The sequence below is a fragment of the Ambystoma mexicanum genome, chromosome 4q, assembly GCF_040938575.1.
Source record: "Ambystoma mexicanum isolate Mex_15411 chromosome 4q, UKY_AmexF1_1, whole genome shotgun sequence".
Classification (NCBI taxonomy): domain Eukaryota; kingdom Metazoa; phylum Chordata; class Amphibia; order Caudata; family Ambystomatidae; genus Ambystoma; species Ambystoma mexicanum.
In genome coordinates, this window is record NC_090928.1 from 395,119,208 (window position 1) to 395,146,016 (window position 26,809).

The 26,809-nt window shown below is 43.7% G+C and overlaps 1 protein-coding gene across 1 annotated transcript in view; it reads left to right on the plus strand.

Annotated features, from left to right (window-relative positions):
• RYR2 (ryanodine receptor 2) overlaps positions 1 to 26,809 on the plus strand; it is a 3,854,281-nt gene that overhangs the window by 661,986 nt on the left and 3,165,486 nt on the right. Inside the window, exon 3 of the mRNA XM_069607971.1 lies at positions 15,907 to 16,011. Within this exon, the coding sequence (XP_069464072.1) occupies positions 15,907 to 16,011 (105 nt within the window). The remainder of the gene's footprint in view (positions 1 to 15,906; positions 16,012 to 26,809) is intronic.

The window sequence follows — 26,809 nt, forward strand, 5'->3', positions numbered from 1 at the left end:
TCTTGTGAGCGTAGACAATGCTTGGCCAACAGTTCATTTGTAGTACAAGGCCCTATTACCTAGTCTAAACAGTCAGTTCTTGGGCAGTCTAAACATTAACAGAACTCAAAGGTCAGGAGGCTTGGTTGCAAATTGAAAACACAGTCCATCATTTTAGAACAGAGAATATACGAACAGAAATCAAAAGGCGGATGACTCTTAAAATGGCGGCGAAGGCGGTACTTTGCAACACGGTTTTCCTCATAGAGCGACTAGGCTTAGACCAATATAAATCAAAAGGAAGCACTACATGATTTCCGTTTAACACAATGTCATGCTGGGTATTAGCATTTTATGCAAATGTGAACCTCAAAATAAAGAGAAGAGTTTCACCTGCCCAGGTGCTATCAACATATGGAAAGTGCAGACTTATATGCTCAGGTACTGCCATCTTAACATACAGAAAAAGCTCCAACATATGACAAACACACAAACACATATAAGACACACAGCCTCCCAAGCTCTGACAATCAGATAGAAACCTCAGCTGTGCTCCCTCTATTCCCACTAACTCGCCCAGTGCCATATTGTTTTGCTTGCAGAAGCTTACGCTACAAAGGGCCATGCAAATGGCAAAAAACATGACACAGAAAGGTTCAGTAAGACTAACCCAGGGTGGACATAGAGAAGTGGTATCCTTTTCCCTGGGCCAAAAAAGGTTTGTGTACATCTTAACAAAATCCTATACCAAGTGCAGCCTCATTTGATCTGACAATGCCATCTTATGTTAGATATGTTATTCCACATACAGCTCATATGCAAGGACAGGAACAATCTTACATACCAAGGATCTGCCAAAATAGGTCAAGTGCCACCTTAAATGTCTATGGTCAGCCATCTTATTTCAAGTATAATATTTTATGCTAATAGGTAAAGTCCCATGTAGCTCAAAGAATACTCCAAATGCCAGAGCTGGTTCAACGATTTTTTATCAAGTACAGCCTTACATACCAAGGATCTGCCAGAATAGGTCAAGTGCCACCTCAAATGTCTATGGTCAGCCATCTTAATCCAAATATAATCCTAAATTCTATAAGGTAATGTCACATATAGCTCAAAGAATACCCCAAATGCCAGAGCTGGTTCAAGGATTTTTATCAGGGACAGCCTTAAATACCAAGTATCTGCCAGAATAGGTCAAGTGCCGCCTCAAATGTCTATGGTCAGCCATCTTATTCCAAGTATATTCCAAATGCTATAAGTTAATGTCACATATAGCTCAAATAATATTCCAAATGCCAGAGATGGTTGAAGGATGTTTATCAGATACAGCCTTACATACCAAGGATCTGCCAGAATAGGTCAAGTGCCACCTGACATGTCTATGGTCAGCCATCTGATTCCAAGTATAATCTTAAATGCGATAAGGTAATACCACATATAGCTCAAATAATATTCCAAATGCCAGAGATGGTTCAAGGATTTTTATAAAAGATTTCAGCAGTTTGCTAGGGCTGTCCCTTTCTCTCTCATCTTGATGTAGCATTTTCCACCCTAACCCAATGCTTTGTTAGGCCTTGGCGTATGGTGGTTGCCATGGCACTTGAGCATACAGCAGGGACTACAGGGATCGACATCCTCTGTTCATGCCCCTTACGACGTCATGACGTAACATGCCATCCAGCGCAACGTTTGATGTCGTCCTGGATTGTGTTCTGGATAATTTTCCCTAGTTACACCTTGGTTTTGTTTAGGGCAGACCCTGCCCTAAACTTTGTCTTCAAATCCTTCCCTGACTTTTCCTTCCCCCCTCCGGTAGTTGTGCCCTTGTGCCGTTTGGGACAGACCCCCCCCTGCACTGTCCTCCTTTGTTCCTTACCTTTCTTTGTGTCCCCTTTGCCTTATCAAGAAGTGCCCTATGATTACACCTCTATTGCAAGTACAGTGTTTTTTTCATACTCCTGCATACTTACCTCCTTCTGGTGACATCAGACTAAAGTGTGCCTTTTCTCTTTGCAGTTCAGAAGTGAGCATTGCAGCTCATCTCATGACCTTTTCGGCTGAGCCCTCGGTACCTGTGTTAGTTGATTCCAGGTACGGTGCTCTCAGGAGTAAGCTCGGCCATTGGCATGACTTCTGATCCATCTCTAGGCGCGGGGAAGCTGACACGTGTCCCTAGTCCCAGGTTATATTTAGAGAATATTGACTGCTAACAGGCCGTTGCATTTTCTATCTAGACTCACCTTATACTATTGTTTGTTAGTGGCTTATAGAGGCATGGGGATGTGTCTTCAGACACTCTGCATTCTGCCTGACTTGGTTATCTTCCTCTCATGCCCTCAGCAACACAGGAACACAGGTTCGATCCCCCGGTCCGCGCTTAGAAACCTATGGGTATTGAGCGCGTTATAAATAAACAATTACATTGACTCTCCTTTTCCAAACTCTTCCCACCTTCACTCCTACTGCCTGAGTCTCTCCTCCTGTGGCTCTCCAATGTCTCTCAGTCGCTCTACTACTGCCTTCATTCTTTGATGTTACTACTCCTGCCTACACCTTACCACTCCCACCTCCACACTACTACTCGCTCCTCCACACTACTACTACAACTCCACACTACTACTACACCTCCATCCCATCTTGTTCTCAGACACCCGTCTTTAATTTTCACATTCACTCCTTGCTCTCCCTCTCCTTATCGCTCTCACTAATCTTTAACGCACACTTGCAATTCAATCGCACTTGCTCTCACTAACCAATACCTCACCTGCTCTACAATTCACCTCACGTTATTCTCCACTGTCCTTGCTCCTGCTGGTCTCTTAGTCTGCCACCTCTTCCTCTGACTTCACCCAAACAAACCCACAACTTCTGGTTTCCTGGGGGTTCATTAACCCCCTCTCTGGTTGGTCATCTGGCCCTGGTCAAACTAGCTTAGTCCTCCCCGCCAGGAGGGATCAGGCTTACAGATGATTTCAAAAAGTGGGTCAAGCCCCGCCCCTTCTCTCTGCATGGAGCTGTTTTGCTGCAACAATGGCAGCCCATGATGCAAATTGTTCAAATTTGGGGTAAGGACCATAGCTCAGTTCCCCCCATTGTAAGTTCAGTTCTTATGAGTTGCTGTACGTCTGTTTTAAGTCCCTGGTGGTTGAGAGAGGCCGCAGCGGTGTTGCTACCATGCATGCAAAGGCTGTTGTTCAGTGTGCACCGTCTAAAACAGCCACGTAAGAGCGCTGGCTCCTCGTTTGTTTGCTCTCTCTGCTATGATCCTTCTGATCCCACCAACCCACCCAGAACTTCCCCTTCTTATTTACAGGACCTCAAATTGCAAGAGGTTGTGCACATGGAAAATCTCCACCACAGCAAGAATCTAAACATACCATAACATTAAACTAAGAAAGGTCTCACATGCTCAAGTACTGCCATCATCTGTTAAGAGCAGCATCATATGTCTTATGTTCAATGATTAAATGCTGAGTGGAGTGGGGTGCCACTGCCCAGGGGGAAAGGACCCCTCCTGAATAGCTCTCCAGTCTCCCCTCTTCTGGCATCAGGGAAGGCGCTCACAGACCTGCCTCGCCATGCTGTCACCTAGTAGCAGCGTGTCAAGAGTGGGTGCTTATCAAGTCTGTCACTAATGTCTTCCTCTTCACTTAAGGATTGGAGCTCACTGTTTCCCCCTTCCTCCTCACCTGAAGTCGTAGAGGAATAATCCAGCTTCTGTTGTCGAGATCTCCGTGTATCAGGTTTCTTTTTTTTTAGCAGATAGGGTCTGCCTCGAAAGGAAGCCACCGTGATTTCAGTACTGAAAATCCCCGGTGGCTCCTCTACGCAACAGCCGAGAAGTTGCAGGGGAAAAAGCCAATGGCTGAAAAAAAACCCAAGATCTTGCAGGAGTGAATATGTCGGCTGGTCTTGTATAGCTCTTGATATGCTCGGAAGGGTATAAGCAAGATGAGTACAGGTTGCTCTACGAAGCTAGCCAGAAGTACAGCAGGAAGGAACCTAGAGATTTTCTGAGAGCTGGGTAGAAAAAATGGGAGGACCGGTAATACAAAGAATACGGGAACTCACAAGAAAAACCACACGAAAACAAGTAAAGAGGAAACAGAGTAGGAGGAGGATGAAACAAACAATAATGGAAGGCACTGGAGAAATAAGAGAAAAGAGGAACACGAAGTGTGCCAAGGTAAGAAGAGGAGTGGGCGGATCACCACCAAGGGAAATGATCCGGAGCGCTGGCAACGAGGGAATCCAAGAAGTTGCAACGCGCCGATCTGCCGAGTGAAGTGTAGTAAATACACTCGGCGGCGGCCATGTTGGAATACACTAGACCGCTACTCGACGTTGTAAGGGCAAGGTGATGGAACAGTATAATGGCGGCCGTACTTCCACCTATTCCAAACCCGCCAGTCTCCCCGGTTCATGACAGTGCTCTCATTACCTTTGTGAGGTGGTCTTTTCCTCCCTCTGTTATTTGAAAATGGATACACATTTACACCCTTGCCCCGCCCTTCCCAAAAAGCAAATGGGAAGCTGTTGAAGGGACTAGTCCATGGAATAGGCAAACGGCGAGGGTCCCATCCCTGTGGTGCAACTCTAGGCCTTTACCTGACTCCACAAGTGCAAGAACAAAACTTGGCTCTTACAGAGGAGTGTTTTCTTTTGACCTTAACCCTGGCCCTGCACTTCCTGATTGAAGGTTCTAAATGCCCTGTCGGAGGTTGCAGTCATGGCAGCTGTTATCCTGCAACCTCAATTGCTTACTTCAGTAGGTGCAAATATCAACATAGGATTAACACTCACTAACCCGAAACGAAGCCATGATCTATGTGAGGATGACAGGACTAACATATGACTTGCAGCCTTAGGCAGCCAATAACGGTAGAACCAAAAGGTGATGGCTAGAAGGTTTAGAATAAATCATAACCACGGACATAGCTCTGGACAACCCTCCAGACCATCGTTTTTCAGGATACCAAGCCATTAGATATGAGGAAAGACATATGCAAATCAGGCTTGGTCCCACCCCAATAGGGGCAGTCCAGGCTTGAACTGCTAGGTCACATCACTTCTACACGAGACGACGCGCACCCTCAGACATGCTCTGCCCTCATTGGACGCCATGAGTGATGTGTAACAGATGAGTGATGTGTAGCTTGAGTCTCTAGGCCCAGCATGCTCAGGGCCCACGCCCGGGCAGACCCGTCCCACTGTATATCGGCAGAACAGCTTACTAGCCTTTGGCAAAGTCCTTTCTAAAGTGCACTGGAAGTGTTGTGAGATATCACTGGCTTTCCTCGAAGAGGTACGCGGGCACCCCCTGCAGCTTGTGTGTTTTTTCTTAACTGTGATCGATGAGGCCGGAATGTTTTTTTTCACCTACACTGATGAAGAGGGCTGATTTTTGGGGCTGGAACAGATGCTTCTGCTTAATGGTCCTGACGGGCGCAATGCACGCCGCCATCCCACTTTCATGAGTTCAGCAAAACATCCTGAAAGCGGCGTATCCATCACGCCGCCCGCCGCTTCTTAGGCCGTCTCCTAAAATAATATTTTAAGGCTGGTAATTGAAAAACCATTTGCATGTAGGTTTATGCGGATGTCTGCATAATGGTGATGGATGTCTCCCCTGCGGCAGCAGTTCTGTAATACGTTTTGAGCAGAATCAAAGGCCCAGACAAAGTAAATGAGACAAAACAATCAATGATCATTTAAAAGAAATGCTTCTGATGCAAACATCAATGATAATCTGCTATTTGCTGATGTTAAATCAAGTAGCCACAATTCGCACGTGCAACAGTTCACACTGTGACCTTCTCCAAAGATCTGCCAAGGAGCAGATTTTATGCTTTTGCGGCCATGATTGTACACTGGCGGGGGCATCTTTGAACCTTAGAATGTCCTTATTTTAGCACTGGCCCTGGACACATGTTTGATTTTTTCCAAAACGTTTTTACTTAACACTGCTTTAATATGTTCTTTACACGTATGCACATCAAAGGGGCTGGCACGGTTTTATATGAAACACAAAACAAGCACCAGGCGTTTCCGACCGGTAACCCAGTATTGCACTCCCAATGGGAAACAATCCCAGATATGGTTTCACCACCTAGTAGGGTACACAAAACTCCTGACTGGAGTCAGATAGCCCCCAAACAAAGATGGCAGAATTTAGTTATGTAGATAGAAGAGCATTCAACATTGTTTTTGTGTTTTCTTTTCACTTCATCAAACAATAATTCAAAAATATATTTCTATGATCACATGTTCCTACTCCCCTGTGAGAATTTGGCTAAGAAACACCAAAAGCACTCAAGGTAACTAAGAAATCATATTCTTATATTGTTATATTACAAACATAAATTTCCAACACACTGTTAGATTCCCAGTGTGGGATGCAAATTCAAACAATATATACAGTGAAATGTTACAAACAACAACAACAGCACGGATGAGCTGAGAAAAAAGCTCAAATACACCTAGAAAATGTATACAATAGAAGCTATGTGGATATTCCCTCATATCACATAACATTTCATTTTGTTCCGAGCACTACAATGTATATTGCTCAAAAAGTCGTCATCATCGGTGTTTCTTAGCCAAATTCTCGCAGGGGAGTGAGGAACACGTGATCATAGAAATATGTTTTTGAATTATTGTTTGATGAAGTGAAAAGAAAATACAAAAACGATGTTGAATGCTTGCTCTTCTATCTACATAACTAAATTCTGCCATCTTTGTTTGGGGGCTATCCGACTACGGTCAGGAGTTTTGTGTACCCTAATAGGTGGTGAAACCATATCTTGCATTGTTTCCCATTTGGAGTGCAACACTGGGTTACCGGTCGGAAACACCTGATGCTTGTTTTGTGTTTCATATTTTGGATCCCGAGTGGCCTCGTGATCTTCCCAGCTGCACCTGAAATATCATGTACACACATTACTCACAAGTGTTCTTCAATTTACACTTCTCACGAGAACATTGGACGTTTTTGTTGTGCCTCCCATTCCCTATTACGGTTTTATATGAAAAATATTTTGGGGCAAGGGATTGGGTGCATCAAATAAACCAGGGTGGCAGCTTTTGTGTCAAATGCCCACCTGGTCCCTTCTTCTTGGAGGCCCAAACACAATAAGAATGGCCCTTTTGCAGGTACCTGAACAGTTTGCATTCATATTGAATCCAATGTACCACTGGCATTTGCTTGCCGTGTGTCTGTCTTTCTCGTCCTCTCGGATTGGTTTGATATTAACTACTCTCTGGCTGGTTGAGTCTGTTCATTTGCCACCACTAGTACGCTTTCTGCCTGCTCATTTCTGCTAGTAAGGCCATCATGGCTTCTATTCTGCTTTGGGCCTTGCCCTCTTTGCCTTCCTTACTTTTTGTGCCTTTGGCTCATAGAAAAGGCATGGATAGTGGTAGAGGTTGAATGTGTATGGATACATGTATGGATCTGAGATCATCCTCCCTTTTGTATGTTTACGTCAGTGCGATTTGTTGAAAGGTAAACATTGGTTTCATTTGGTTGTCTCTGTGTCCCATATGTCAAGGGCAGACAGAACAGTATTTGTTTTGCTCTGCTTTTATGATATAATTGTACGCCTGTTTTCTGTTAAGTACTTTAATGATTGGTATCACTTCTAATGGTGTGAACTTTATTGCTTTCCTTAAGTCATGTCATGGATTGGGGGCATTGGAGGCTGGGCTTGACAAATAACAGGCAAACCCTCTTAGAGTTGCAACTGGTGCCTTGTGTTTCCCACCTCTTTGGATGGATGGTGGATAAATGAGGCATCTTGCTCAGGCTTCACTTTTGCAATGACCCTCTAACTTCAAGAAGATGGAGTTCATTGGGATTTTCCACTCATCCTCTATGGCATCTCATCTTAAATTTGAAAATAAATATTTAAATATGTTGGAAAACATGTTGGAAAAGAAAACCTTGGCAAACCAAAAGTGAGAAAAGGTCTAAGAAAATGAAAAACCATTAAAAAATATTTGGAGGAAGAAGTAAAATGCGTGCAGGGTGAAAGTGTGGGTGGAGTGTAATGGAGCTGGATTTTGCGCTCCTCCACCAATCCGAACTCTTGCTTGCACTTCACCCAACTCAACACTGTACCGTGCCCTAGCCGTACCCATCACTTCCTAGGCCTGAAGTTACTTCTTAATGACAGGACCCGACCTGAATTACTGGCGAGTCACACGCCAACTCTGACCAGGGCTCAGCCCAGTTAGCTCTCAAACAGCCGTCTCACCGACCCTCACATCAACGCACCCAAGATCACCACCTTCGGCAGACGTCGAATTGCCAACTCGAACAGCTGGAGCGTCACGCATTGACCCCTTCCAGTGGCTAGAAGTGTGACTCAACCTGGCCCAACTGGAAAAGAGATCCTCCAGCCGCCCAGACCTGCATTGATGAGAGAACCCCTTTTATGGCACAGAGTGACTGTATATGCCCCTACTTAGCGTTCGGTTGTTGCTTGGGCCAACATGATCCAACGTACCTGAACTGAGCCTGAGCCAGTCGTATCCATGTTCGAAACTGGGTTCAACATCCGTCAACGCACCAAGGAGTGAAACTAGGTACGGTTGACCCCAAACCGACCCCTCAGTGCCCAGGGACCGTAGAGACTGGTTAGGTCACCACAGCACCTTCTTTCATCCAAGATATATGGTTTTATGATTGGTATTAATCTAGCACCCCTGTATCCACGCTCAGAGGGCTACCTTCACCAGTCTGTTGCTTCCTCTGCACAGGGGTGGGTTTTTCTACAGTGTTTCTATTTCGTTCTATTGCAGATGGTGTAATTATATATATATATATATATATATACAAACATATATATATATATATATATATATATATATATATATATATATATATATAGCCTTGATTTAACATTCTCTTTGTTTTGGACCGTGTTACAGAGTTGTTTGGGTCACTACTAGATAACATTCACACCCTTCCCTCGGCCAACATTACCACAAAAGATGAAGGAGTTATATCTCTTGACTATGCCTGTTTTACCTTTCTGATTCTGTTGGGTTTTGGTTGTAGAAGTGTGAGGTGTCAGTGGGCCATTTTACCCTTGATCATCCAATCCACAGTCACAGGAGTGCCAAATCATGTTAATAGTAAAAGAAAAACGTTTTTTAAGAAGGACAAATAGATTTCGGCAAAAGGTTGTGCAAGATACACTGGGCATAAGAGAAGTAGTGGGATTGTCCGTAGAATTATATTTTTAAAGTAAAATATATGACTACAGAGTGGGGAATATAAATTAGGGGGTAGGAGAGAGGAAGTGACAAGGGGCTGTGCCACCAAAGGGAAAAGTGCTTAAAACATAAACAGTATCAAGAAAAACATACATTCAAACTAAGTATATAAAAAAGTACCTTTTCACAAATTTTATTTTGAGATTTCTAATTTCAAACTTTGGTATTTCAAACTTTAGGTTTTCAAATTAAATATCTAAAATCATTTCCCTGTCACAGACTCCTGATGCTTCACCCCTGGAGAAGAGTCCTAACTCTGTGAGGCTTCTATATTAAGTGCTCAGAGCTATAGGATTAAGGCGTTTTTTTCTGTCTGGAATTCCTTTGGTTTCCCTGATTGGTGAGAAACGAAAACATGCAGGGTGCGTCCTCCATCAGCTCTTTCTGCCAGGGTGGGAAGCACATTTAGAAATACACAGATCAGCTAGTCGGGTGCGATCTTTGCGGCACACCTCCCTCCTCTCCCCGTCCTGTTTCAATATTTTGCTCCATTTACTGGTCCCTTGTTAAATCCTTAGGGATGGGTGAAGGTGGTACTAATGGAAGGATACTATCAACTATAATTTGCCAAGTTGTGCACCATTTTTCTCATGTCACCTGGGAGTAGTGATCCTACTTTGCACCAAGAAACAAAACGGTCCCATTGAGGGCAAAGGTGACTAGGTTGTATCAGTTGTTGTTTACCCAGTCCTGTTACTCCATCATCCTTCAAAATCTGCGCTGCATATTTTTGGGGGTTTTCATACCAATTTCACAAGTATTATTGGTACGTTGAAACATACCTTTTATGCTGATGCTCAGCTAGTGCTGCTTAATTAATTCTCCTCTTCGGCTGAGGCTCTTTCCTGAGGTTCTTACGTTTGGTCACATTACCAACTGCATCAAGAAAGCCTCCTTAGACTTTGAATGCATGGCCCTTGATCCTTCGTCACTTCACTCCCTGCTTTGGAGAATAATTTGGAGCATTTAATTTGCATCCACCATTCTAGTTTTATTGCTGAAGCTCTACTCCTGGCCCCTCATCAGTCTGGCTTCTGTTTGGCTTCATGCACCGAGTCAATTGCCCCCTCAGGTGTTGAACAACGTCTTCTGTGTGTTGAATGTCTGATGTGTCTGTCTTCTGGTTCGTTATCTCTGTGGCTTCTGACACAGTCGATCATGGGGTTCTTATTAATATCGTGGAACAGTGGATGCGTTTCAAGGCCAGGATTTTAGGCTGGTTATTCTCACTCTTGGTCAACCGTTTTTAGTTGGTCAAGTTGGGGATGCTAAGTCGGTCCTTTTCCAATTCCCTTTGCTGTGTCCCAAGGACCGATCATGTCCCCCATGCTATTTAACTTGTAAAGCGATCTGCTGTACGATCCATTTGTGTGGTGGGGGCACTTCTCTGCGCCAGTATGCGGATGACAGCACGCTCTATCTGACAGTATCATCTGTCCAGGAGGTTGCAGTGTTGAGGAGCTGTCTGGCAGAGGTCACCAACACTGATCACCTTTTCATTTTTGGGAGTCAGTTGCCTATCCAGATGTGGATGCTAGAATTGGCTTAAGCTGTAATGGTTCCAGCTCTCCTCCTTTTCCATGTCTCTTGGCTTTCTGCTTGACTCGTCTTTGAAGTTTCATTCTCAAGTCCCGCAGATTGTCAACGTTTGTCATTTCCACCTTCACTCACTTAGGTCTATTAAGGCCTATGTTCTGGCTGGAGATTTGTGCACAACCTCCGGGGGAGGGTGGAGGGAATCAGGGCATGGTGTCCCGGTTGGCTTGCCCGCTTCCACTCTCCTTCCCATGAAGGCCAGCCTGCACCTGGCTGCTGCTAGGACATTCTAGCACCTGACAGCTCTACTGAAGCCGCTCCTCTGTCTCCCTTTCAGCAGTGGATTCATCAGAGTTATGAGTCGCTGCCTCAGGGCCAGTTTGTCCACTCTGCTGATAAACTTTGGATTTCTGGAGGGGGCTGAGGACTTGACAACTGTGAGGTGCTACGTCTGGGGGTGCCCAGGTGTAGGACATCCCTAAGCCAAAACCAGCCTTTATCTTCCTGCACTGTAAACCTGTGGAGCAAATGACTTCCTCCCCTAAAACCCCTTTTCAGCTACGCACTGTTCTGGAAATACCTCCAAGCTTCGTAGCGGAAGTCGGGCGTTTGTCCAGCGTAACTGGGGCATGCACTGCCGTCAGAGGTTCAGCTGAGTTGCTGTTAACCCCTTAACTGCCGAGCTATTATGCATGTCTATGCAGATAGGACGAGCATAGAGCTGTTATGTTCATAGTTATTGTTTTAATGTATGCAACTGTATTTAACTTGTTATGCTGCGCTCTGATTTACACGTGCTGGGTTTGAACCTTAGAAAAATGAAAAATAAACACAATATAAAAAAAGAAAATGGCCTCCAGACGGACAGAGCTGCTATGTCTTATGCCTCCTGCGGCCTCTCTAGCTCAATGCTCTCTATTTCCATGGAGAAATGAGGGGGCCTTCACTTCTTGCCTGCTGCTCACGCTCTAAGCACAGGGCAACAGGTGAGAATCATGAGTGAGCCATGAGTCAATGCACTGGCACTTCCCCCACTGTGACCCGGCTTGCCACAAACAGTGAATGCCATTCTTTATACTGAGAACCTTGAATCCAAGCAATGCCTCCCAAACGTTTGGCGGCGATACTGTACAAGCATCCAGATGTATACTTTGACTGGAAATACACCGAAATAGCGCCTCCAGAATTCCGACTCCTGAAATTCCTACCTTGTGTTTTCAACCCCACTTACACCACATATACATGTGGGGGGGTATGGGATATAATAGTAGTATGGGGGGATTTGGGGGTCTCCCCACGCATATGTATGTGGTGTAAAGAGGGTTGAATTAATCCAAAAGGGTTGCAGTGAATATTTACGTGTTGTGAGCAGAGGTGCTCTCGTGAAACTGTATCTCAAGCCTACTATTTCAAGTTGTACATCGATTTCTTAATGCGTCACTTTTGCATAGCACTAATTCCACCTTTTGGCTGCTTCTGAATTGGGGTGGGCAAGTTATAGAAATGATCTCTGTTAGAATCACTTTCCACCACAGTTGTCTACCACTGGGTGATTACTATACATGCCCCAGCCGGCCATGGGAGTTTTTAATATACATCCTTTCCTACAATTGCAGGGTGCCTGGCCAACTCACCACACCATTTCCCTGCATTTGGTGAACAGCCATTTTACAACATTCTTTTACTGCATTTGCAGGGCAGGGGTATATTTTTAATTGCATTTGAGGATAGTTCAGTTATGGGGGGGGGGGTATGTGCAGGGTGTAGAAGAGGGGCATAGGGTATTGCCACCCTATTAAAATAAATGCGATAAAAAATACAGTGAAATGACCACTGCAGCGAGTTACCTCTCAAATGACACAAGCGATTATATTGGAGTTCCCATCAGGACACTGATCATGATGTTAACCCATCAGGACACTGGTCATGATGTTAACCCATCAGGACACTGGTCATGATGTTAAACGACTGCTTCCTTTCTAGACACTTAAGATGTTCATAGTCCAGAAGGAGACAGATCAGATGCTTAAAGCTTTGTTCTTTTATCTATAGGGTCAGCTATGTCGTTTTGAGATGGGAAATTCACCCAAGTGAGTTTTGAAAATCACTTGGAAGTCCATCAGGGCATGTGCACTTGATACTCATATGGGGTCATTACGACCCAGGCGGTAAGTACACCAACTTTACCACCATGGTGTAAACTACGTTTACACCATGGTGGATGGCGGATTTACCGCCCCATTCCAAGGTGAATGGGGCGGTAAATCCCCATTTCCCATTTACCCTTCCCCATTTCAATTTTTGCCCCATAGGGCATAATGGGAGTGGAGAAGGCGCTAATTAAAGCACCGTAAATTACGGTGCCTTAATTAGCACCAAGGCGGTTTAGCGCCATGGATTTTAACGCCTGCTGGAAGCAGCCGTTAAAATTGGACTCAGCCGTTAAGGGTTAACGACGGCGTTAACCCTTAACGCCTGAGTTGTAATGAGGCCCATAGAGTTTGAAATTCATATTTTGAATCATTAAGCTCAAGAAAGATTCAAGGCTTCATATGAGATTGGCCCAACAGGCCCGTAATATTCTGAGCGCTCCTGAACGGGAGCTTAGCACATGGATGTCAAGTATGTGACATGGGGAAAGTTTGGGAAGGGCGCTCCGGGGCTTGCAGTTGCCTTCCCGGGGAAATGAAATGTCCAATTTTCCCACATATCTTAAAAGTGGTGGATGACTCATTCTTATGCACTCCATATTTTGGCAGCTATCACAACTGAGATACAAGGAGATCAGGTGATTTTCCCAGGATCACACTGTTTGGTTGATATGGAAACCCAGGATATGAACTAAGGTTTCAGGTCCCTCGGCCACTCTTGTAGCCACTTTGTCATCTCCCCTTGCAACATTTAAGACTGTGGTTGTGGATTCCATGGGGATGGAAAATAATGGGTATTTCATAACCAATCACAAAGTTTTCAGTTTTTTGCAGGCAGCCCAACTTCCTTGAGACTCACAGATGCATTACAAGTGGTAAATAACTTATAGCGGGATCGGGGGCCATTCCCTTCCTGAACTGTCCCTGAAGGGAATTTCCTGATTGCCCGGTTATTCTGTGGGCCTCATCACGAGTTGGGCAGTTGCCCTTAAATGCGGCAGTAATGTTATTACCGCCGCATTTAAGGGTCTGCCCAAACATGAGTTGGCAGCATTTGCACCCAGCTGTAACCTGTGGGTAAATGGTCCGGCAAAATGCTGATTTTCGGAACAAATACCATGCAGTAATACCGCTGGCGTTAATTGCACGGAAAATTATGGACCCAGTGGGGAATGGGGAATACACATTGGTGCCCAACCCTTGATCCGGCGCTAATAGCCCCGGACTGGTGGACGGTAACACAAATACAGTTGGGTGGCATCCCAGCTGGGATACCGCTCAACTCATGATGAGGCCCTGTGTACTTTCTTAATAACAGCATACACAGCACAGCTGCCAATCATTTGTTTTACATGGTTTACACGTGTCTTATTTAATTCCAACTTGAACCAAAATAAGGTCTAGCCCAACGTGACGTGGAACAACCTCTTAATAATCTTTTTGTCATCAAGATGTCAGGTCTTTTTTAATTTGTACCACTCCTTTCAATGACCTTTCGTTACCAACAGCATTCACCTTTAAACACAGTGGGCCTCATTACGAGTCAGGCGGTACAGGGTTAACGGCACCGCTAAAGGTGCCAGTGCCGTCAACCCCGTACTGCCCGATTCCGAGTTCTCCTTGCGGGACCCGCTCTGCACGTCTGGTCTCACCAGACGTGCAGAGCGGGTCCCGCGAGGGGAAGAGGGAGCAAACAACGGGCCATCTCGTAATGGCCCGTTGCTTGCTCCCTCTCCCATTCCCATTCAGCCCTATGGGGGCTGAAATGGGAATGGGGAAGGACTGTGTCCGGGTCCTCGGAGGGAGGAAATACCGGGCCTTCCGACCTCGGAATGGCCCGGTAAATCCTCATTCCGAGGAACCGGACCCGGACGTGATTTCGGCGGCAGCCATGCCGCCAATAGCGGCAAGGCTACCGCTGAACTCTTAATGAGGCCCAGTATGTGCTTGACTCCACTACTCTTGGCTCCGGCTTGGCAGTCACAGAATTACAATTCTGGAGTTTGACCTGGGCTGTAAAGTACAGGGGCTCCAAATGAGCCACCAAACTTCCTGGATTTTCTAGCACATTCTCAAGCCTCTCATGCAGCCATTATGGGCCTCATTACGACCCTGGCGGTACGGTAACAATGGTGCCAGTAAGCTTACCGGCACCGTTGCAACCGTACCGCCATACTACGAGTTGTGCTTGCGGGTCTCGCTCTGGCCACCAGATCGGATCTGGAGGGCAGTGCGGCACCCGCGAGCACAGCTCGTGGATGCACCGGCACTGTTATGAATGGTGCCGGTGCATCCAAGCTCCCCATTCCCATTCAGCCCTATGGGGCCAAATGGGGATGGGGAGTCCTTATTACCGGCACCCGTGAATTGGTAATTACAAGGTCCGCCAAACTCGGCATGACCAGGTAATTGTCCATTCGCGGGTGCCGGTAAAATCACGGGTTTGGCGACAGCCGTGCCTGTGTTACAGGCACGGCTACCGCCAAACCCTTAATGAGGCCCATTGTGTACTAACTTACAATTCTCCAAATGTACCTTGGAAACCCAACTTAATTATCACAACACTTTAGGGCATACCCGCCTCTTGCCTTTTGCAGAATCATGGTGTTCTCACAGGCAGGACTGGCACACACCCATGCTATCCCAAAACATTCTCACTCCACTTCATCCATCCCTCTCTGTGCTCGTAGTATCTGTTTCCTGCTTTCCCAACCTCCTATCTTCCTCTTGCTCATGTTCTTTCTTTCAGCAGAGTAAGGGCTGGATACCACTCGCTGGGTCACAGTACAACACTCCACGGACAAGCCGCTGCCTAGGCGCTTGGCGCAATAGAAAAGCATTACAACGCAACATAACATTCCTATAATCAAAATCCAGAGGGTTGTCAATCAATGATTGTGCATTTGCTTATATACGAAGTGCTGTGCATTAACGATGTCCCACTTGCTTTTTTTGACAGAATGTCCCGCCTGACCTCTCCATTTGCACGTTTGTGCTGGAACAGTCATTATCAGTCCGCGCGCTCCAGGAAATGCTGGCGAACACAGAAGAAAAAGCAGAAGGGGTGAGTGAGTTCATGCAAACAGCTTGTCACATATGTTTCATTTGCTGACAGTGGATGTGATCTCTACAATGTTTACACTTTTCTGCTCGCCCGTTTTGATTACATTCCCTCCAAACCCCTCACCCCTCCCCCCAGCCACCATCCACCCCCCCCCCCCGCAGCTCTCATTACCTTACTCTTTCTTTTTTGCATCTTTTCCAAGATTCCTTCTGCTCCCTTCGGTCTTATTTCATTCTTCCCTTCCCTTCCTTTCCAATGTTTTTACAGCCTCGTTTTGGTAGCTGTGTTAAATGGCATAGATTGATAAAAACACACAGAGACAAGCTTCTCATGTGCTTTTTATGATCCGTTTGGGCTGCGGTTGGGAGCGGGAAATATGTGTTGCGCAATTACCCTCTGTTCGAGAGGAACCCACAATGTCTCAATCCCCATCTGATTTCTTCAATCCTTCTGGATTTCTGTCTTCCTTTTCCAACAGAATAAAACAGGTGGGCACCAATATGAGCGCTTAGATGTTTAGATGGTTTGTTCGCGGTGGGAAATGTATTGCTACTAACTCACCGTACTAAAATCTCACAATTCTGCATACGCACCCTCAAACTCTGAAACTAAACAAAAACCATGCCTCTACTGGACCACAAACCACACACACTTCCCAACACCCAACATGAAACCAAACCATGCACAACCAGACTTCAACACCACATGACGGCTACCGACCGAAAACGCACCAACGCTCAGTGACCGTTGTCTCCGAACTGAAGCTGCGAAAAGCACATCAAAGCTCTCTTGCTCTTCTCCCTCTCAACCCCAGTAACAAATCCCCAAACCCCTCTGCATTGTATATCCGCTAGGGCATTAAGAGACCACGCAAGTGGCGACAGTGCGTGGTACAAAACCCATTAACATTAACAACAGTAACATATGGATTCATTGCAATGACTGCTGCCATGTTTGACACATGTCGGCCACCATTAACACTTATCTCCCAGGTGAAACGATAAAGGCATGGCAACCAGGGAGTCACCGATGTTCCCATGCCTTTTTACCACCCTGGCCAGGAAATTACCAAAGTCAGGCAAAGACTTCTGCTGTCGTGAATGTCGTTGTGGAGGTGGTCGTCCCTGCCGGATTGCCCAACTCAGTCAAATTGAGCCTGTAAATCCTCTATTGAAATGAACTTTTAATTAGAAGAGGCCAGTGAGAAAGCTCATTAAGTTAAGAGCTTACACCAGACAACTGGGTTTAACTTGGGGGCTCACGTTCGATCCCCTGCAAGACTTACTCAACCCATTCCCCTGCAGAGATCTGTAAAGTGAGTCCCATTAAATTCAATAATCATAGCATCTCTTATTACAGAGTTTACAAGCGAAACAAAGCCAACGTGAAGAACTTTCTAAAACTATGACATCATTATTTTTAAATGGGACGAAGAGTGGATTCCAAACAAAACCTTTATCAAGAGCAACATGCAATTAGCTTTGTTAAAAACATTGAAGGATACAGATTTAAACAAAGTCATGCCAATCTCAGAGTTACATCTCGCCTTAAACCTGGAGGTGGCCAGTAATGAGAATGGTGTCTGTGAAACGAGATGGTAAAAGTGTTAGCTAGGAACAGTACATAGTGGAATGCACACACATTTAAAGACCATTTATGTAAATCACAGCCACCATTCCATCAGTTACCAGAACAATCTGAGGAGTGTGAGGGTTTGAATACAGGCACATTAGCCTCACATTTGAAAGATGCCTTCTCTCATTTGCTGAAAAGTCTAATTATTCTGACCATGTCCATCCAGATGGCTTACGTTCCACTTTCCATTGTCGTTTACTCGCTTATGCCACATTTTGTCATGTTACATGTATGAAGCAGACATAGACGGTACACCCTATGACCTACGCCATGATACCGCCGGGTTTGGGCGTGTAACGAATGCTATAACTAAAATACTGAGAGCGACATCCATTGTGTGCAGCTTTGTCGTTCTCCCCATGATCAGACGAATTCCTTGGCGTCAGCCATTCCAGCATTGCATTATGTGTATGCTTGGGAGGGTCTTAACAACCTATATTCACATTTGTGAGACCCTGGTTGTGCATTCATACAGGGGTGCAATATAATCTTTGCTGCACCCATCTAGTGCTAAGCACTCTGAAGTATCACTGTATGTTATGCATGACATTTTCTCAATAAATCTAAGAAAGTATAAGCGCTGATTCGCCAAAGCATGCACTGTTCTGCGTGTACAGTGCCGAGTTAGCTCTATCTAAAGATTTACCTATAGACTCAGGCCATTGTTGGGTCACGCAAATATAGATTTTTCATTATGGGTTTTGGTCTTACAATGTGCATTGACTCTACCGATTTTTTTAATACCACCAGAGCCGGGAGTCCCAGGTAATAGGCCTGATTCTTATCTTTCATGTCACATTGATGTCCCGCATTTACTTCTTCAGAGGTCTTCACTGAATGGCCACCCAAGATCCGTTCTTCCAGAATCTGATTTCTATGATGTTTTTAAAGACAGTTTTTAGTTCTTTTTCCTACTCAGCTTGATCTTTGAGTTTTGCATATTAGGAGTAGGATAGTTTTTACTTCTTTTTCCTACTCAGCTTGATCTTTGAGTTTTGCATATTAGGAGTAGGATAGTTTTTACTTCTTTTTCCTACTCAGCTTGATCTTTGAGTTTTGCATATTAGGAGTAGGATAGTTTTTACTTCTTTTTCCTACTCAGCTTGATCTTTGAGTTTTGCATATTAGGAGTAGGATAGTTTTTACTTCTTTTTCCTACTCAGCTTGATCTTTGAGTTTTGCATATTAGGAGTAGGATAGTTTTTACTTATTTTTCCTACTCAGCTTGATCTTTGAGTTTTGCATATTAGGAGTAGGATAGTTTTTACTTCTTTTTCCTACTCAGCTTGATCTTTGAGTTTTGCATATTAGGAGTAGGATAGTTTTTACTTCTTTTTCCTACTCAGCTTGATCTTTGAGTTTTGCATATTAGGAGTAGGATAGTTTTTACTTCTTTTTCCTACTCAGCTTGATCTTTGAGTTTTGCATATTAGGAGTAGGACAGTTTTTACTTCTTTTTCCTACTCAGCTTGATCTTTGAGTTTTGCATATTAGGAGTAGGACAGTTTTTACTTCTTTTTCCTACTCAGCTTGATCTTTGAGTTTTGCATATTAGGAGTAGGATAGTTTTTACTTCTTTTTCCTACTCAGCTTGATCTTTGAGTTTTGCATATTAGGAGTAGGATAGTTTTTACTTCTTTTTCCTACTCAGCTTGAAGTTTGAGTTTTGCATATTAGGAGCAGAAGAAACTTCTTTGAAGGTTTTATTTGGAGAGCTGTACTAGTTCCTGGCTTGAAATGACCAATTTCTTCTGTGGTGCTTACTTCACATGTGTCCCTGTCAGGAATGTATGCTCTGTCTTCTCGTCCCCCATTAGTCGACTTAGTGGCTTGGTTTCCTTAATGATGACACCATCTCTGGTTACCTTGCTCTGAAAGCAACACAGATTGCTTATTTATATATTTGACTTCCCCTTCTGCCCACAGTAGTTTATATTGCATTTCCTAAATGCTCTTTAATCATGCAAGGGGTGTTTGTATTTCTAACAATCTGAGTTTCTTCTATATCATGTTGGCAGAGAGATATTTTGTTTTAATGCAATTGAATTTTCCCTGCACTAACCAATTTAAAGGAATGGTTCGGTCAACATTTTTTATTGGCCCTACGGGTCGGGCATGCGTTTTTAAGCCTAAATCACTCGATTTTAGAAAAATTTGCTATGGACCTTACCCGAGTTTTCGTCCATTAAACGCATGCGAAAACAGGCAGTAGGGCGCCGCCATTTTGTGATAATCCTATCACTTGCCGCATCGCCTTGGCTGACCTGCTTTTGCGGCACTAAATCATATCCCCCGCCCCAGAGCCTGACATTATCAAAACATTCATATTCCCCGCCTCTCTCCGTGACGTTACTGTGCTGCGTAGGCAAACGCGCCAGTCGTCTTCTACGCACCTTCACACAGAACCCGGAAACCAACACAGATCAACTCACAACACAGCGCGCCACAATTCGGAATATGAAACTGTACTGTCAAATCAAACAGCAACACGGTACATTTGGTAAAGTACATTTATTTAACATTAAATGTTTATAGAATATTCAGCAATTGGCATATTAAATCGGAATGTCATTTTTTTTCTTTTCTCTATCCGCAAATCCTGTTCCGTTTTATCGTGAGTCACGCGCTGTTACTTTATGGTACACAGGTTGTTGGTTTTCGTTAAAAGAAGCACTTTGGTCGCACGGTGAACCACAAGGCTGTTCCATCAACTAGGCACTAGGCACTAGGCCAGCGAAAAGGTTGATATGTTGCTTCTAGCCACTAGTACCCCGTAAGGGCAGATGGGCCCTTGGCGATCGTCCCATAAGATCGTCAAAGTGGTGCAGTTGTTTATGATAAGCTGCAGCTGGCGGTTGAAGAAACCATCTGCTGGGGTCTGAAACTGGTGGCAGTAGCAGTAGGGTAGGATATACCTGTTTTGAAAACATAAAAATTATAATCAGTCTCGCCAGCCAATCTTTATTAATATTATTCATTTTATTTATTATGGCCGATCTGAAACTATTTGCTTTCAAGGATAGTGCAATGGAGTATGTTCGGCTGTAAAATCAATGCGAAACTAACAAAATAAATCGAGGTTAACACACAATGAGAAACAACTGTTTGTCTACATGCGTGTAGAATGTGGACCTGCATGTCCATGTGCCCGCTACAAAGACGATCCCACAAACGTTTTACTTGCTCTTCATTCATTCATTCATTCATTCATTCATTCATTCATTCATTCATTCATTCATTCATCCATTCATTAATTCTTCATTCCGGTATAAAAGCGTCTAAAGAGTTACTTACATTATATTTGCAATTTCCATTGTGTCTCTGTGTAATGCAGTCCGTAAATCCCACTGTGCTCTTGACAACGATTTTTCGTATACTTAACTAACATGAAACTCGGTCTAGTTTCAGAATTTTCTGCCTTATCGTCTTTTACGTTATTGCACCCCTCAAATGAAGTCCTTTCGGCATGGTCCCTGTCTCTCAAGGTAAAAAAACAATAGAACCTTATACTTAACAGTGTGAGTTGTGGGCCTCTTCAGGCCGCCAGCTGAAAATCAAAGCCGCTGACCTTCACTCTAAAGGAGCATACATTCTTACTTTGCAACATCCCGTAATAAAGCCATCTGTGAGAACTTGAATTTTCGAATCCATCTATGTACTAGGCCTCAATGTGCAAATGTGAACTGGCTTCTCTCCCATCTGCAACGGCTCGCTTGGCGCGTTCTGAGGCCCCCAATTTTGTCCTCGTTGTCCGCGAGCTTTGCAGCCCTAGAGAACCATAACTATGGAGACATTGACTTTTTGAGGGAAGGTGAGGGAAAGTATAACGTACCGGAGGAGTTGAGTTGAAAGTGAGATTTATTGTTTGTTTTATTATTTGGAATATGCAAGCCATGCAAAACTTACTTACAGCAACAAAAATAAATACATACACATATTGACAAGGTCAGCGATATGAGGTGAATAGAGAGAGAAGTCAAACATGACACCCAGGTTGTTCGCCACCCAGGATGGTGAAGGGAGGGGTTAGGGTTAGCATACTTTCTATGTACACTGTACAATAACATTTATTTACAAAAAGACAATCATATTACAATTATTTAACCGAGATTTGTACTTCACAACCATCTCTTCTTTGGGTGGACATGGCACAGTGGCACTGATCGGTGGAAATGCATCAGTGCTCTGCACAGAAACGTTCAAAATTCCATATCTGTGCTTCTCGAGTACAGCAACAATAAGGCTTTTTACAAAGTCAAACTCCATTTCCTCATAGACTGGTTTGATGACCCATTGCTTACTTCTTTTAGAAAACACCTTAGTGTAGCGAGGCATGCTTACATTACCCGTAGTCCTAGATTGTTCACGGCTGCGTGTACAGTGTCGACTTAGCTCTATCTAAAGATTTACCTATAAACTCAGGCAATTGTTGGGTCAGGCAAATATAGACCGCAAGTAGAGTCCTATGTTTCATGCCCTGTATGCTGAAATGCAAGCACTTTGGCCTGTACTTTAGGCACATATTGTGGAACACCTCCAAACCTCCTGTGTGACAGAATTCTGTCAGTCCCCTCAAATCTCTTGATAGAGTTTTTTCGAAAACAACTTCTCAATGGCTTTGTGTGTCGGTGAAGATGGAATCAACCACTTCTTCTTCCTTGCCTCCTCTGGGGACAAAGGGCCATTTATTTATTTATTTTATTTATTTTACATTTATAAAGCGCTCACACAGCCCGCAGGCATCGAGGCGCTGTTACAGGAATTGTTTGTTTTTCTTAGTTGCGTAATTGTGTGTTTTTTTTTGTTTTTTTTTGTCTTAGTTACGTTTTTATAACGCGCTTAAACACCCAGAGGTTTCTAAGCGCGGCCATGTTCACATTGGTGGAAATGTAGGTGTTCTGACCAGCGGTGAACGTTGGTACAGTGGTGCATCAGTGACCGCCATTTTTCAAGTAGTATTTCCACTGACACTTCACAAGTTTTGGAGCTCCACCATTGATGGTTGCTGATAGACTGGGACCACTGTGAAATACTTTCCAAACCATTTTATTCCCCTGCAGCCGAGATTTTCTTTTGATTGATTTAGCAAGATGCCATACATCAAATTGATGTTTAATATGTGGGAACTGCTCTCTCATTGTCTTAGCAATTGAAATGTGTCTGTCCGTGGCTATGAGGTCGATGTACATTCCCCTCAATTGTAGATATTTCACTGATTTTATAAATCCTAGTTTCTCCATGGCCACTGAGGATGTACATTGTGTTACCTGCACGACCACCAAACTCACAATTTTCTTACTATCCATGTCCTGAAAGTGGTAGGTGCAGTACTTGGCAGAAAATCCAGGGCTGTCGCACTGTCCATCGCCGGCTAGCCTGAATCGTTTCCCTTCGAATGTACTTGCTAGAGACAATTGTTAAATTTTCCAAGCATCACTAATGGCCGGAAACAGATAATCATGTTGGTATTTGTAGTACTGCGTTTTAGAAATGAAATTAAGTCCCACAAACTGAAAGAAAGACTCTAACTTTCTAAAACTGGACCCACTAAAAAGTGATGCAGCTGCACACAGTAGATTGCCTGCTGGCAGCTTCCCCAGCATCGGTTGTGCAGACCATGAGAACGCATGATTTAATCTACAGGCGGCATGTATTTTGACGTTACTGCATTGTTTTTCACGAGTCACATGAATCAATGGCCTCCAACATACTTTCCCTTTGACGGAATGCTCACATTTCAGCATACTTATCATATCCATCAAACAACTGTCGAATACTATGTATTTGCCCTCTTTCATTAGACTGTCATCGGTGTCACACTTGTTTCGGACTGCATCGTTGAGGACATTTCACCACAACTGAAAGAAATATCGCCGATATCAGGTTCTGATGCATCAGTGAATGCTGCTGCTGTTTCATTCTCTGTCATTTCAACATCTGTTACTTCAACATTGATGGGAGAGCACAACATTGTCAACAGCTTTTTTGGTGGCAATTTTTTGGCGGGTGTAGATTGTGTGAACTGATCTGCGACTACTTCCGAGCTATCCTCAATACATTCAGTATCATCTTCTTGTGGTGGTGCAGTCGCACTGTAGCAATGGTCCATTACAACTTTACTGGATTCTCCGGACACATTCATTTCATGTTCTGGCCATTGGATATGCGCATCTCTAGTCTCAACACACGGCGTCTGAATTAATAGTTCCTCCATAGTGTAAATGGTCTGGCAAGCAACATCTCTCATTCACTTCACTGTCTGTGTATGTATAGTTTGTACACCCACGGGTAACTAGAGGACAGATTGGAAAAGGGATGTTCAGTTTAAACACAAGATAAAGTATAGTACAATTGACTGGAAAAAACATAAAATAGTCCCCAGCACAAAGAAATTCTAAAGTTATGAACTGTTTGTAACTAACCTTATTTTTGTTTCTTTCCTTTGCAACTTTCTTGACTCGACCTTCAACATCTGCGCGCTGTAGCGCCGATTCGTTTCCACATCTCTTCCCTTCCTCTTGCGCTGCAACGACTATATTTTCTGTATCCGCATAGACAGCACAGCATGAGGCTCCATCGACTCCCTGAAACATAGTACTTTCATTACTATGTATTACAATATTGATAACATAAAACACACGTGAGGACGAACACACAGGTACATCTCAATAGCTCAACACAAATTAAACATTGTGTAGAACAACCAAACGACAAGTATTCGAGCTCTGATGACCTACTTCTATGGAACTGTCAGTATCCATACCTCTGGCTCTGCATGGACTGCCATGAATGATTGTATTGATTGTATTGGAGAGGAGGCATCAGCAACTCCCTGAAACACAGTACTTGCGTTAGTATGGTTTTCAATATTGTAAACATAACACACACTTGGGGTTGACGGCACAGGTACATATAAAGAGATAACCACAAATGTTGCATTGTCTAAAAGAATCAAGGAATATTTAAATATGATCAGATTTAATCGACTTTTTTCTCCAATTTCTTTACATCTGCATCATCTAAATGGGATCTTGTGATTGTAGTGGAAGCTCCATCGTCTCCCTGAAACACAGTACTTGCGTTAATAGGGAAGAAAGTATAGCAAATGGAATCACATTATATGATCACGCTCGATGGAGCTGTTAGTATCCATACCTCGTGCTGCTGAAGAATATCTATGGATGTTGTAAATGTGGTGCGCACTTCTGAAAGCTGTTGCGCCGATTCGTATCCGCATGGTCCCGCTTCCACTTCCCCTGGAATTACTTGAATGTCAGGCTCTGCATCAAGTGTGTGGGTTGACGCTTCAAAAACTGCCTGAAACATAGTATTTGCATTAGTAAGGATTACAATATTGAAAACACAACACACACTTGGGGTCGACCGCACAGGTACATATCAATGGCTAACCACAAATGAAACATGGTGTAGAACAATCAAACGACAAGTGTTCCAGTCCTGATGATCACGGTCGATGGACCTGTCAGTATCCATACCTCGTGCTGCTGAAGAACATCTAGGGCTGTTGTCAATGTAGTGGATGCTTCAGCATCTCCCTGCAAGACAGTACTTGCATTAGTATAGATAACACTAATTATAACTGAAAACAAACACCAGGGGAAGACAACTAAGGTGTATATCAATTGGAAAGCACTAACCAAACAATTGGTAAAATAATCACACGATACATAAAAACTATTACTTGACATGCATAAAACAAGTCTGTAGCGGAATAGCCAAGTATGATTACCTGATACGCGCTAGAAGTGGTTGATAACTGCGAGCACGTGGCGGAAGTAGAATGTTCTTGCTTCAGATTCAAGGGATAGTCAAGAAGTTGTAAAGGTAAATTATTGTTTGATAAGGAAATGCAAATATTAAAAAATTGCCATGTAAACCGACAGAATACTTGAGAATAATGCTATTGAAAATGCGCGATGTAGTACAGTTCCCTGTGCCCATAAATAGATTTCCTTTGGGGGTTATAAAATCGAAAAATAATGTATTGATAAATGTCATTATTCAAAAAGCTATACACTCATATCAATATCGAAAGTATTACAAGGGAGTATTACAAGGGACACAACACCTAAAATATCAATTAATCCATTCGGCTACCTACACACCACCGCAAGGCCTAAAGCTAAATCCGGACACTTGACTCACCAGTGGCGGAATGTGGACGAATGGAGTTGGAATAGCATTTGCGAGCAATTTTCGTGTCGTTCGCCGTTTATTCTTCTTTATTACCCAAGATGTGGCGTGCATGTTCGAGGAAAAGTGCCGGCTGCAGATGAGGTATTGATCACCCCTCTTCTCCTCTAAGACTTGTCGGACTCTACTTTCCAGCTCATCCAGTGGATATCCGCAATGTCTGACCCATTCTCTTATTCGATCAACAGTTTTCGGGAATACATGCATTGTACTGCCTTCAGATTTAGCATGGGTCTTCGAAGGGCAACCGCTAATCGAACAGGCAGGCATTGTTGAAAATTCTGAAAAGTAAATATCAAGATTATTATAAAACCTTGATGAATAAAAATGTCATAAAAAAGTAAATGAACCATACCATGTTCAATGCAAGGTTTGTTTTGGTCGCTGGAACTATACCAGTTCATCATGTGCGGCTTAGTATTTGCATAAGTTACAGAAATGTTTTAAATGATGTGACTAAACTCTGAACATGTGACTCGTCCCTTGGATTGTCTGTCTTGCACGAAAAGGAAACATGCTTACATTATAGACTGGACCGCCGAAGGATGCAATTCATTGACAATTGACACAGATGAAAATAAATAGATCTATTGATAGCATAACAATTGAAACTCAAGTCAATAGCAATGAGACCAATGACCATAGCACTATTGGGAACTGTAATCGCAAATAGATAGAAATGTAAAAATGACCGAAATATGATTAGGATACATGGCCTTACCTTGACCAACAAACAGTTGGATTCAGCAGGCCGAGCCGTATGTTGCAGGAGAACAGGTAGATGGCCACAGGTAGCAAACTGATGAGTTTGCTCGAAGCGTTCACAGATAGCACGACGACGAGCAGATTAGCATAGATCTCAATGCTTCTCAGGTAGAAGGTTCAGGAGTTGACTTGCAAAGCACAAAGATGTTCTCATGAGACATATCAAGTGGTTTATAAAGTATTA